General features: G+C 45.9%; 1 protein-coding gene across 1 annotated transcript in view; it reads right to left on the reverse strand.

The window, feature by feature from the left end:
* CASQ2 (calsequestrin 2) overlaps window positions 1-3,213 on the reverse strand; it is a 37,899-nt gene extending 34,686 nt beyond the window's left edge. The window contains exon 1 of the mRNA XM_050333276.1: window positions 2,552-3,213. Coding sequence (XP_050189233.1) covers window positions 2,552-2,785 — 234 coding nt within the window. The 5' untranslated portion in view covers window positions 2,786-3,213. The remainder of the gene's footprint in view (window positions 1-2,551) is intronic.
* Between the last annotated feature and the right edge of the window lie 10,223 nt (window positions 3,214-13,436).

Here is a 13,436-nt window from a genome sequence, read left to right on the forward strand (position 1 = left end):
AACATAAGGTGCTCCAGAAAGGAGCATCTTACCATAGGCAGCGCCCTACATGGAGAGCCTTCCAAGCCAGCTGTCAGGGAATAGTCAGAGCTGGAGTATTTATGTCTTAGATACTTCATTTTAGGTGTAAAGGACCTTCAGCACTCAAAGCCCTGAACCCTCTACTGAAATTAGATACGTAAAGCCTTCCTGAGTGAACTTTTCCCAGGTTTGGCTGGAACAAGAGCCCTGTCACTGCTCCTGTGCCCACAGAGCAGCTCACTACTCCGAGTATACGCTCAAATTACACGAGAGCTGGGTTCAGTTGCAGGCTGCTTCCAGGGATACTGATCCCAGGCAGCTCATCTCACGGGTGAACATAACCAAGGAGCCACTGCAGCCATTTCTTTCCTTCTCCCTACGCTGGTGAACATGCAATGAAGTTCAACAGCTGGATGAGCTCTGGCAGGGAAAATTGAAAATTACCCCTGTGGCACATTGTGGTTTGAGGTGAGGGAGGTGAATGATGTCACAAGAAAGAGTAGATTACAACCTGGCTTGCCCACTCCTTTCCTGAGTGCTTTCATGGTTGAGTTAGTACAGAAATTGGGAGCACAAACACCATGCTGGGCTGCGTCCTGTGCAGGATAGGACATATCCTATCTTCTCTGTTGCCTTGTGAGACCCTCTCCCCATCTGATTCCCTTGGCTGACAAAGGCAAGGAAATGTTCAGTCTGCAGATTGCTCTGTGCTTGGGCTGTCAGACTGCTGCTGTGGCAGTTCCCAGTCCAGGGGAGGGAGTGTGAAACTGTGAGACATGCACTGAATCAGCATTGCAAGTGCTTGGGAAATTTTGAGGTCAAAGCCACAAGTGCCAGCTGATGCGTGGCACAGTTAGCTGGTAGATGAGCACTAGGGGACTGAAGCACTACAATTGTGTAAAGTCTCCTGTGTATCTAATCCTCAGTCTCTTGCCCAAGGTCACATAAGAAGTCCATGGCAGAGAGGCAGTCGGAAAACAAATAAATCATGTGAGTCCTAAGCTCATGTTATCAACTGCTGAATCCAATCCTGAAAAACAAAAGTTTTAAGCCAGACTGTATTGCATCCATGGCACTCTTGATAGGTCTGGTTGCTACCACCAGTTTAGGTGTCATGGGGACTAAAACTGGTAGTAGACAACAGACCACAGAATCATAGAAACATAGAACTATTTGAGTCTGAAGGTATCTTAATCTGATTCCAACCTCCCTGCCACAGACAGGGACACCTTCCATTAGACCAGGTTTCCAAGCACCCCATTCAACCTGGCCTTGAATACTTCCAGGGATGGGACATGCTTCTGTCAGGTTTCTATAAATATGTCCCTAGTAACAGTTTGCCACCTATCGAGCACAAAATAGCTACCCTATTAAACAACAGTGTGATTACACTACCAAGAATACTCCTTTTGGCTGGAGTTCCAGCATCATTTTTTTCCTTTCTTTGCCAAATGTTATTTGATCACTCACCTGCAGAAAGTAACTGTTGCCTGACAGGTAACTAAAACCTTGTTAGTTTTTGAATCTTTCTTTCAGGCAGTCATGAGGCTTGCTGAGGAGGTCAGCAGACCTTGAACTTGACACTGGGCTTTTTTGGGTCTGAGTCCTCAGCAAGCACATTTTCTAATTCACATTAGCTATACTTCTCGGGATGCAACACATTTTCTCTCTGGATATGATAAATGAAGCTTAGGTGTTTCTTCTGCAATTCATACTTTCTTTCCAAATGTGTCTTTTAGTTAAGAGGGAATATTTGCAGGCCCCTGGTAGGAAACAGACACCTAACAATCCCAGGTTGCAGTTGTATGATTCCCTAGATTACAGCTACACTACAAGGAAAAATCCTACTAGTCTGCATTGTAATTTTTACCATGATTTATTTTACTGAGGATTCTTTCACCAAAGAATTAACAACATTCTTTTTCTAGCACAAAAGTGAATGGTTGCATTAACAAGCAGCTATAGACTGATTCCAAGCAGGCAACTAAGTGTCAGAAAAACAAAAAGGGATTTAATACTGCACCAATGGGGAGATTTTGAGATGGGGAGCTAGGACTCCCGTTTGCTGCACAGCTTGATAAGACTTCTTGACAGATTTCTCCTAGTGGGATAAAAAGTGGGACCGAGTCCAGAATACAGGTGGGATACTGGCTTGCACAGAATGACGAAGGATCAAAAAATTTCAAGCTATGTACCCAGGTTTGTGCTGCGATTTGAGAAAGCTCAGCTGAGCTGAGTTCATGTTACTGAGGTTCGCAAGGTTACTCGCTATTGCCTGGGTTTCTGACACACAATCCAGAAAGATTATTTCCCAGCAAACAACCAAGAAGAGCACAAAAGAGGTTTTTTTTTCTGGGCTTTGCAGAATTCAGGCAGTGGCTAATTCAAATCCAAGTAAACAAACACAAACTTTTGGGTGCTCAACCTCCCCTGCCTGAGACTATTTGACTGTCCTGTCCTGTGACTCCTCTCCATGGCTCTGACCAGAGCTGTGATATCGATCCCGACTGGGACATGCAGCAGCACTTACCTCCAGAACCATCTCTGTCATCTGGAACTGCTTTTGGGAGACCTTGTCAGAACTCACAGGCTCATGGAAGAGCAGGCAGAGCATGTCATACTTCTTCAGGGCCTGCTTGTAGTTCTTCTCGTTCAGGTCGATCACTCGGTCTTTCCCATCATAAGTGGGGAAGTTCAGTCCCTCTTCTGCCTTGCAGCAGAAAAGCAGGTAAAAACCTGCCAGGATCCAGCAAGTTGCCTTCATAGGGGTGCCCTTGGAGTACAGCAAAGGGTGGGTAAATGTCCCTCTCTTTCTTGATTTGGGAAGAGGGGGAGACCAAGGCTTCAGGTGAAGTTTGAACTGAGTTTCTCTTTCTGCTGCCTTCCTGGTGATCAGCCCAAACACTGCAAGGTTGGTGGGGAGCAGCAAACTTTGCTGTCCTGGACTCACAACAAAGAGAGAGACAGACAGGAGAAGCTGTGAGGCCAAGCCCTGGATACCTTACATAGCTGTGTCCAGCTCCCGTGTCATTAGGAACTCCATTTTTAGGAAGCAGTTGTTTCAGGCTAAAAATAAACCCTGCAATGAATAAAAAGGACAGATATGACACCATTGAGGGACTTGCTGGCACTCTGCATCATCTGAGAGAGAGGGAATGAGCAAGAGGGAGGGAGTGGAAGATGTCAGTCCTGGGAATATGCAGGCAGGGTTTGTGAAGGGGCAGACCTCACTTATACAGGGCACCAAGGCACACACTTGTCCTACTAGGGCTTGACAAAAATAGAAGGTATTTACTGCAATGTTTAATAAGGGTATCTCTCTTTGCATCCCTTTGGGCATGACAGTGATTAGGCTTTTGATAACAGATCTTGGGTTAAACAGTTTCAGAGCCTCATCTGCACCACTAGAGGAAAAGTCCCGGTTCCTCAGCAGCAAAGGAGGTGAGCACTCCTGAGACTCCCTCCTCCTCCTGCCTGGGGCACCCCATAGCTGCTGGCTGACATTCAAGCTGTTTTCTGAAGCACATTCTCTGCTTGCAGGGCAGCAGGAGAATTGCTGCCCCTTGGATCTGTAATCTCAAAGCAGAGGGAAGCTTGTGTTGCAACCTCCCATGCCCACAGCAGTCACCAAAGCCCCACACATTGCTGGCAAGTGGTTAAAACCTAATTGTACTAAAGGGGATGAAGGGTGGGAGGCGTGTGCCTAGGCACAACCAGGACAGGAGGCAGGGCTCTCCTCAAGAGGATGGTCAGATGCCACCATCACCATCAGCCTTCCTTTCTGTTGTACTGGAGTGGGTTTTTCACGCAATCCTGTTGCATTTCTGTTGCAAGCTGTTCTGCATATTCCTTCCTCTTCATGTCCCGGGAATGGCGATTGATTCCGCCTTCTCTAGGAGCTTGATACCAGTTGCTGCTTCGCTGTTCCACCTGCACAACGCTGCTGGGGAGAGCAGTTCCATGGCACAGTCTCTCAGCTCTTCCCCTCCTCTGACCAGGGTGTCACCTCTGCCCCATGACTGGCAGCGACAGGCAGGTGGAGGCAGGCCAGCTGGCCACAGGCCAGCACCGGGGCTGGCGTGGATCCGCTGGAGAAGGCATGCTGAGGGGCTGGCAGAGAAGAGCTTGACAGGGGGCACGGCTCCCTCCCCCTGCCAAAGTGATGTGCAGACAAGTGGCCTTATCGGGCCTCCTCCTCGCATGCTGCCCCATCACAGCCTTGCTCCATCCACACCGGGAAAGGGCTGACATCTCTTCTTGGTGCAGCTCTTCCCATTTAATTGTATGTCTGGGATTATTTCAATATTTGGGGCAAAAGGCAAGCATTACTTAGCTATTACAGAATCAAAGAATCAAATGGCTGAAAAAGACCAATAAGGTGATTGAGTCCAACCATTAACCCAACACTGCCAAGTCCGCCACTAACCCATGTCCCTAAGCATCACATCTACACATCTTTTAAATACCTTCAGGGATGGTGACTAAAACATTTCTCTGAGCAGATTATACTCATCTCCTGGGTGATTTAGGAGCACGCATACCCCTCAGCTTTCACTTTCAACCTGAATAGCCCACAACATACTAACTGAAACTCTGTGGGCAGCAGTTTTCAAATCTGTCTTGTCTCCAAAGCCTTCTCTTAGTTCTGCTCATGCTTTTTCAGAAGTTCAATGTTTGCTGGCAACTTAAACTACGAATGATGAAACCTGAGGAATCAGGGTAAAAGCCAAAGGCAGACAGCCTCCAAAATACACTTCCTACAGAGGCACCCTTCAAGGCAGTCGTTTTTAGAGGGAGATGTGACAAATCTTGATAAATCTGATTGCTTTTAGTGGGAGACACAAGACTTTTGTCACAGTGGGTGGCAATGGCTGGCTAGGGTTATGGTGAATGTTTAGGATGTAAAACACGGAACCAAATTTGTGGGATGACTACGCATACATTAGGCTGGTTGGTTGCCTTTGAAGGACCCCATGGATTCAGGGTGCAGGAGCAGGCTTCTGCTGGCATCACAATATGTTTTAAAGCAGGCACACATCAGAGAGGGCTGCAAAAATGAAACATTCACAGCTACTTCAAAAATTGGCTTATGAGGTTCCTGACCTCCTTTATTCTTGCAGAACTTGAGGAATTGCTCCACTTTCATATTGCTTAAGCTATTTTTGAGGCACTTTTTAATTTGCCTAAAAATAGATACAATCCAATTTTCATTTTCTCTCTTTTCTAGAGAAGAAAAATGCTTTCGACTCACAAAAATTGTTGCCTCATTAGCCCCAGATACATCTAGTTTATCTGCTTGTTGGGCTTCACCTCTGCACCACAGGGAATTCCTCCAGCAGACTGACACTGAGTGTCATGGCCACCATCTCTTTGTGTCTCCACTCAGGACTTTGGTGGTACTGCTAGGGCTAAATCTAGTGGACATTTTCTGTGGTCTTCTAGCTCTAACTGCATTTAATATGAAATTCAAGACATCTAGTTCACCAAGTCAGAAGTAAGGATGAGTTCCTCAAAATCTGAACAACTGCCTCAATGACCTGAAATTCTTAACTCCAGTAAACTTCAGCCAAAGTCGGTGTTGCTCCTTGCAGCCCTGCCTACATAGATCTGAAATCTTGGATTCACGTGTTTTGGGATGTTCAGAACAGCAGTTAAATACTTGAATCTGAACAGCACTACTTTGTTTTATTCCCTGGGGAACAGTAGAGCTAGGACTGAAGCAGATGCTCCCCCAACCTGACAAATGCCCTAAGCATTGTGTCTTTATCTTCATCATCTCTCTGTGTGCCAATAGCAGCACACTGAAATGTGCCCATCTCAGCCCCAGAAGTAAATCTCCTTGGAAGTTCAAAGCTTGTCCATCCACTCTCAGATAGTGTTTTAAATCTGGGATTTTTGGGCAGGCTCGCAGTCAAGAAAAGTCCAGCATGTAGATCTCATGCATTTGGGGAACCTGAGTTTTATTGAAGGCCCATTTCTACAGCACACTGATATAAGGTTTCTCTTTGTGTCAGATCTTCTCCCATGGGGTAGGAGCAACAGCAGTTCCCCATGGGAGGAAATGATGAGGGGAACAAAGAAATTTCACAGATTTCTCTGTGAAATCTTGGATTTTGCACTCACCAGTTCACTACAAATATTGTACTATCTTTCTGCATAGTTCTAGTGTCTTCCTGATCCCATTTAGCTGCCTGTGATTGCAACACACCTGTTTCTGTGGGCGGTGTCATCCAAGGGAAAGATATGGTCCTCCCTGTATCCCAGGACAGTCGCCTTTCAGCTCAGATAGCTCATTTCCTGATAGAGCTGGCATCTGTTAGTCTCTGATATAAGATGATTGCAAAGCTCAGCCTCCCAACTCTGACTACTTAACCACTGACTCCTTCATTCATTCTGTTACTGCATCACTTAGTCCTGCCTCAAGAAACCAGTATAATACTTTTCCCCATCTAACCATCCCTGAAAGCTTTCTGAGAAAGGAACTGGCAAAGCTCAGTGCCTGTTCACCTGGGGTGGTGCCTACGTTGTTCAAACAACCTTCAGAATTGGCCCTGAAATTTCAAGCAGAGAAAGAGATAATTAAGAGGAAAAGCTTGCTGTTAGGTTATCCACTATTCTAGGCTCTTTGGGCTCATTCATTGAGCAAAATCCTGGCTCTGGGGATTTAGGTCACAAAACCACCCCTGACATCCACTTAAGTAGGATTTTACTTTGTTTCTTCAAATTTTGTGAGGATAGGTAGCCAGCAACAGTGCTCAAAATCTCAGCCCTTCAAATCGGGCTTCCAAAAATGCTGAGTGGGGATGTAGGATAAATAAAAATTTTCTTCTTGTTGATTTTTTTTTCTGACTTGTATTATAAATTAAGGATATACACTTTCTGCTCCTCCCTCCTGGCTGCTGCAGTTGCACTCTCACCTTCACTGTCCTTTCTATCTTAAACAGTAAAAGATGTCCCCAGTCACCACTGATCCAAATGCTTTGGTGAGCCTTTTTTCCAGGGCTTCGGGATTTAAGGTTCTGCTTCAGCTAATCTCTTTTCAAGCTTCTAAGACCTTGTATGTTTTGCAAGATAGGAGTATTCGGAAAATACGCCTTTTTCCACCAGCTAGCCAAGCAAGGTCACAGCTAGTAGCAACTTGCAGCGTACTGCTGTCATTGGGCTGGGAGCCTCAGAAACACACTGAACCTCTCTAAAGAGACCAAGGGGATCACTATCATCCTGAGAAAAGCTCTCCAGTGTGAGAAACCCCAGTTCTTTCTCCCTTCCCTTCAGCCCTGAAAGGTGACAAGTCCTTCATGGTGCTTTACATTGCCTGTACTCCAACGCAGTCATGCCAGCGATGCCAAGCACAAGGCAGAGAAACTGTATCATTGGCACTCCTGCCCTTTTTTTCCTGTTACAAACTGCCAGAGACCTTTTCAGCACCTGAAAACACTTTGTGTATTTTGACTGAGGTGTTCTGAGACCTACTGTGTGATAAGAGGATGCTATAAACCTTTTCTGTTTTACAACACACACACACACAGAGATATTGGTTTTGATGAGGAAAATCAAACACAGCACAGACAAATGCACTTATATGAAATTATAAAAAAGTTATAAAGGGAAGGCCAACAAGATGACTCAGGAGTCCTGACTCACTCTCAGCTACACTGATGTTTCAAAAAAATACTGTCTTTTTTAGACATCATGTCCCCCAGTGCAAAGTAACTCTGTGCCACCTCATGGGCAACATTGCACCTCTGTCTTTGGGAGCTGGTCTGGCACCTGTGACTTATACAGGTCAAAAAGTATTTGAGAAGGTCAGAAACAGGACTCTCCCAGAAGGATTTGGATAGTTACCTCCTAAGGAGCTAATAATCCTTACAGTAAGAAAGGATTTAACTAAGATATCACTGTGGCCAAATGGAAACAGGCCCATCCCCATGTATGGAAATGGGTGGGAAAGAAATAAATAAATTGAAAATAAAAAGCATTAGGAGAAACTCTGGTAGGAGACAAGGCTGCTGCTTTATGCAGAGTTCTGACAAGGGACACCTGAGGGCAATCTGTTGTGATGGTTGAGGGACCCATCAAGTGGACTAGAAAAGGTGGGAGGTAGTTTGCAGCAGGACACAGAGGCAGAGACCTGCCTATCCCTCCCAGCTGGGCTGGGAGCTCACCCAGTCTGTGGGAGCAGGGTACTACTTATCCACAGGCAACCCACACTGGAACAGATGGAGGCACTCCCTGGGGGGCTTCCTGCAGGTGGGATAGGAGAATTTTCTGCATGTGACAGTCATCTTTGCTTTGTTGATAAAGACAATGAGTCGAGGTCCTCCAACTATGATCCAGAACTATTCCAGTCTCACTGCACAAAGCAGCCCACGCAGGGACCCAGCCACGCTGCTTCCTGCAGCGGGCTCCTGCTCACCTCTTCTGCAAGACCTGCAAGCAAGAAGGGGTCTAACATGCATCTGGTTCTGGAGTTTTCAACCTTTTTTTGATGTGTGAGCTCCTAAAATCATGCTGGTGTCACTGCAGATCCCTGCACAGCAATTTAAAGGTGACTGACGAGAAGTTTTTAGGTTTTTCTTTTGTTCCCCACCCCCCTCCAATAACTCTAATGCACCCTATTTCAGAAAAACTCCAGGACAAAACCCACAAAATGTCATTGTCACCCCCACCCTGTTTTATGTCACCTTCCTCTGCTGTCACAACTAAAGAGTTAAATCAGTTGCCCCTGAAACAGGAGCATAATCTCCTGCTTGGTGGAAAGGTGTGGACAGCTGTCTCAGGAGGGACAGGAAGCGGCTGTGGGTAGGAGATGGATGTTTAAGTTTTCCACAGTCACAGGCTTCCCACACGGTTCTGGAAAAATCTTTCCATGTCTCAGTACTCCATTGGAACTGTGCCAGCGTGGTCCAGGGATGATATGATGCTGCAAGGTTCTTAGACACCAGACTGATAGGGATTAATGCTTTAGGGAGGCAGGGAGCCTGGACCAGCTCTGGGCTCTTGGCATGCTGAAGAGCTGGAGAAGGGGATGCTGATTTGGCTGACCATGTTTTCGGGAGAGCTTGTTCAGAGACCAGACTGGGTATGTTCCTGTGAGAGATGCTGAGATCTCTGTGAAATCCCAGTGATCCACAGCCAAGGCCTAAGATGGTGCGAAAGTGTGGCCTAAAGATGGTTCCCTGAGATATGGGGTGTGATTGGTGAAGAATGAGCTCTGGCCCAGGTACCTCAGGAATTACCAATAATATCATAATAATATAATTATTACTAATAAGGTAAAAGAATTAAAATACATGCAGTATGTTCCCTTTTGGAAAACCTTAGGGTACATACAGTCTGGCCATTTCCATCACTCCCCTGCCTTTTTCTTGGAGGAGATGGGGTTGTTGGACTCCTGCCTAGCTTTGACCATGATTGGTATGTCCTAGCACATGTCTGTGTCTCTGCCTGCATGCACCCTTGCACACACTAACCACCAGTGCTGCTTCCACACACCCGTCCAGGGACAGGGTCTAAAAGGATCCTGCACCAGGCAGGGTGGTGGCCAGCTCTGAGGTGACACTTACACCTCGGGTTTCTCCAAGCCATGATAGCACTGGCGTATTTAATGACCTCTTGATGATTGGAGGGGTGTTTAATTTAGTGGCGTGGTGCCTGATGCTGCTGACGGAGCTGTTCCCAGCAGATTTACACCTGTTGCAGTGGAGTGGCAGCTCAGCTCTCCTTTGCTCCTGGCATCCTGTGTGGCCCCTTAAAACCTTCCCCCTCCTCTGCCTGGACTATGATGCCAGTTGGGGTGCAGCTGGCAGGCTGGGAAGCACTGGGGTAAGCTCACCAGGAACTTCGTTCCTTTTGGATGATGAGCCAGACAAGCTTAGTGTGCTCCTTAATTAAAGGAGACAGAGAGGATTTGCTGCTCTTGAATTTCTGCTCCATTTTTATGTCCTCCTTCTCTAACTTGGTTTTGTACAGTCTAGCATAGCCCAAAGTCTCTCTAAAAAGTTCATTGGTATCTGTTAGGCACTTGCATTTCTGGGGTGAATGGCTTTCCAGGCAGTACTTCTTCTATGTGAATAAGCCCTACTGGCAGCAAACTCACTGTGGATATTGGTGTGTATCTATGGTACAGTTACACAGTGTTCCCAGGAATTCAGAAGTAATGACTCAGGTATCCCCTTCCCTTGGATCATCAAGTCAGCCTAGAAACTCGAAGATCTGCGAAGGGTCTTGCTTGTGATATCTTTCTCTGGCATGGCAGCTTCAGGGTGTCTGTGTTCAAGCTTTCACTTTCAATCACAAAAGACAGAAAAGCACTTCTATTTGAAAATTGAAAAAAAATCACCTCCATTAAAATGCCTTGGTTTGAAAATGGAAGCTGAAATGTTTGAGTAATAGCATGAAACCTGCCATGAAAAGCCATAGAATGATCTGAAATCACAAACTATATGATGATTCAGTGGAAGGTAGCAAAGAGGTGGAGACTTCACCTTACCTAACTCCTTAGGAGGGGCTGAAAATTGCTGTTGAAGCTGATGATGGGAAGAAGCATATCATAGAATCACAGAGTCACAGAACACCTTGGATTGCAAGAGACTTTAAAGATCACCTAGTTCCAAGCCTCCCAGCATGGGCAGGGACACGTTCCACTAGATCAGATTGCTCAGAGCCCCATCCAACCTGGCCTTGAACACTTCCAGTGATGGGGTATCTACAACTTCCCTGGGCAACCTGTTCCAGCACCTCAACACCCTCACAGTAAATAATTTCTTTCTAATATCTAATCTAAATCTACTCTCTTTCAGTTTAAAGCTATTATCCTTTGTCCTATCACTACACGTCCTTGTAAAAATTCTCTGACTTGCTGAAAAATTGTCTTTGCTTTTACTGAAAATTAGCCACTACCCACAATTCCTGCAACTATCAAATTTTGGGTGGAGGAAACATGTTGCAGCTCCTTTTGAGTCTTTTTGTCCCTCTCTTTAGAAATGGCCACCTATACTTGAAAAAACATTGGCTTGTCTTGATGAAGAGTCACCTCATCCTGGGACAGAGCACTGGCCCATTGGCCATCTCTGCTGTGGGAGGCTGGAAAGCGGAGACTGAGGCTGCACCTGGATAGGCTGAATGCTCAGGGGAAACCTGCTAGAAGAAAGATACCTCAGCAGCAGCCTCCTGCACCAGCTCTGTCCTGGGATAGAAATTAAAAAAGCCCAACACACCTGGAAACATGCAGCCAACACTTTACCGGAGGAAAAAGCAGTAGCTGTGTCTCTCCAAGCCTGGGACCAGCAGTGTGTTGTGCCAGAGCATGGCTTGGCTTTTCTTCCTAACTTGAGGTTTCTAGCTAAGCACCACCTGGCAGCACCCCTGAGCTGCAGCCTGGATCACGGCTTCCATAAAGGGCTGCTGGGTTCACTCATATTTATAACACTTGCCCCTGCTGTGGAGTGCCAGTATGCAGAGGTCAGCTCTCCCCTGGGAGCAGGGAGTCATTCCACAGGGTGTGCTCCTGTTTCCATCCCCACCTGCCAATGGGCTTCTCACCCTCTGGCAGATGGGACCTGGTGGTTGCTTGGTGGAGGGCATGGCAGAACAGTCCAAGGGGTAAAGGGCACAGGGAAATAGGGTGCACAGGAGATACAGTACCTGCTTTCTAGTGTAAACTCTAGGAAGTAGGTGTGTGGCTTTCTCTAGTGCTGCAGGGAAAGTGGGAACCACTACATCCCTCTGGGAGACAGGCTGCCTGCAGGCAGGTGAGGAGTTTCTTCTTCAGGTGCATTTCAGTTGGCACTTTGGGTAAGGAGGATCTCAAAATCTAGGGCCTGAATCCAGCTTGGACCCTTCTCCTCTGAGTTCATCAAAGATGACTTTTGACTGACTTGTACAACTGCCAGCTGTACAACGTGGTACACTCCAAATGGAGTTGTAGAAAAGAAAAGATCAGACCACCAGGTGCCAGCCTGTGGCCAACATTCAGATATTCCTCATGGCTTGGCAGCGAGAGCATATTATGACATTGCTCTCAGTAGGTCCCTTACTGAGTGCTGTGGTCCTAGTGACGGCTGAAGATCCCAAAATGGGGGGTATTTTGGTGTGCAGGAGACAGAAGCCACCTTGGAGGATGTGACAGGTTTTAGGTAAGAAGTCAGGCTGTATGCTGATGGTGGTCTTCATTTTCATCTGTCTCAGAGCACGTGCGTAGTGTCAGGGACCAGCGCTGCCAGCTCGGCTCTTCCGCCTCGGGAGCGGCACGTCACAGCTGTGTGCAGCACCCTCATGCTGACGGCTGCAACTAAGCTCCTACAAAGCTCCCTGGATTAGCAGGTGTGGATATACAGGGCAGGGATGGAGTAATTTGAGCTGGAGTAGTTAGTGCAGTCAGGCAAATGTCATATGTAAAAAGAGGATCTAAAATGATCTAGCACAGCAGTTTGTGCTCAGTTCTTACTGGTCAGTAGCAGGAAACTAATGTAGCTTTATTTTAGTAAATATAACTGATCCCTGTTCTTTCTTGGTCAATATATTTTTCTTGCCTTCTTGCCTTTTTTTTTTTTTTTTCCCTTCCTGTGTTTCTATGTAGGTTTTTTTTTTTCCTTTCTTTCCATTTCAATCCAGTACAGAGGGAAAGATTCCCAGGAGGATTACAGAGCTTTCATTATGCTATCTGGGATGCTTTGACAAAGACACAAATGCCTGCCTTACCATAAAGTGGTGTTTTCTGCACTACTTATATTACTGTTTTGTCTGAGTTAAAGCCTGCAGATTTATGAACACAATGCCCTTTTAAAGGCCAGTTTCAGGCTACAGTCATTTCAGGATCATTACTTCATTTGCAAGTAGCAGATTTTCAGGGTTTAAACAGGCAATTAGATATTAAAGGCTAGTCTTGTGAAGATGTGAAACTTATATTTTTGGCTGCTGCTAGAGTTTGTTCTGATTACTGTTTGTCCAGATTAGACCCACAGAGCAGATATTTAGGCAGCTAAATGAATCAGGGCAGGGCCTGATTCAGTGATGCATTCAGTATTTTTCAAATCTGATGAAGACCCCAAATACTTAATACTTAAGTAAGCCCTTTTGACTTCCATGTGTTGTGATCATACACAGAACTATGTGGCTGAACAGCACTGTTTATCCAGTGTAAATGCAAATAATAGCACCTGCCAAAAAGGGGAAGACTGCCCAACAATCATCTCAGGCAGACTTTCAATTACATTAATTGAAGTGCTAATTGAAAAATATCCAGCTAAAATTCTCCAGTGGCAGAAAGCACAGATCCTGCAATATCTGTCCTGCAAGGACTTTAAAAGTGTGCTTTAATTTGACAGAACTGGTTTGATAAAAAAAGTGAAACATTTCTTTTGACTTTTCAAATCGTGATGTTTTTATTTTTATCCAAAATTCCATTCCTGTAC

The sequence above is a fragment of the Myiozetetes cayanensis genome, unplaced genomic scaffold, assembly GCF_022539395.1.
Source record: "Myiozetetes cayanensis isolate MyiCay16 unplaced genomic scaffold, myiCay2020 scf5-8, whole genome shotgun sequence".
NCBI lineage: Eukaryota > Metazoa > Chordata > Aves > Passeriformes > Tyrannidae > Myiozetetes > Myiozetetes cayanensis.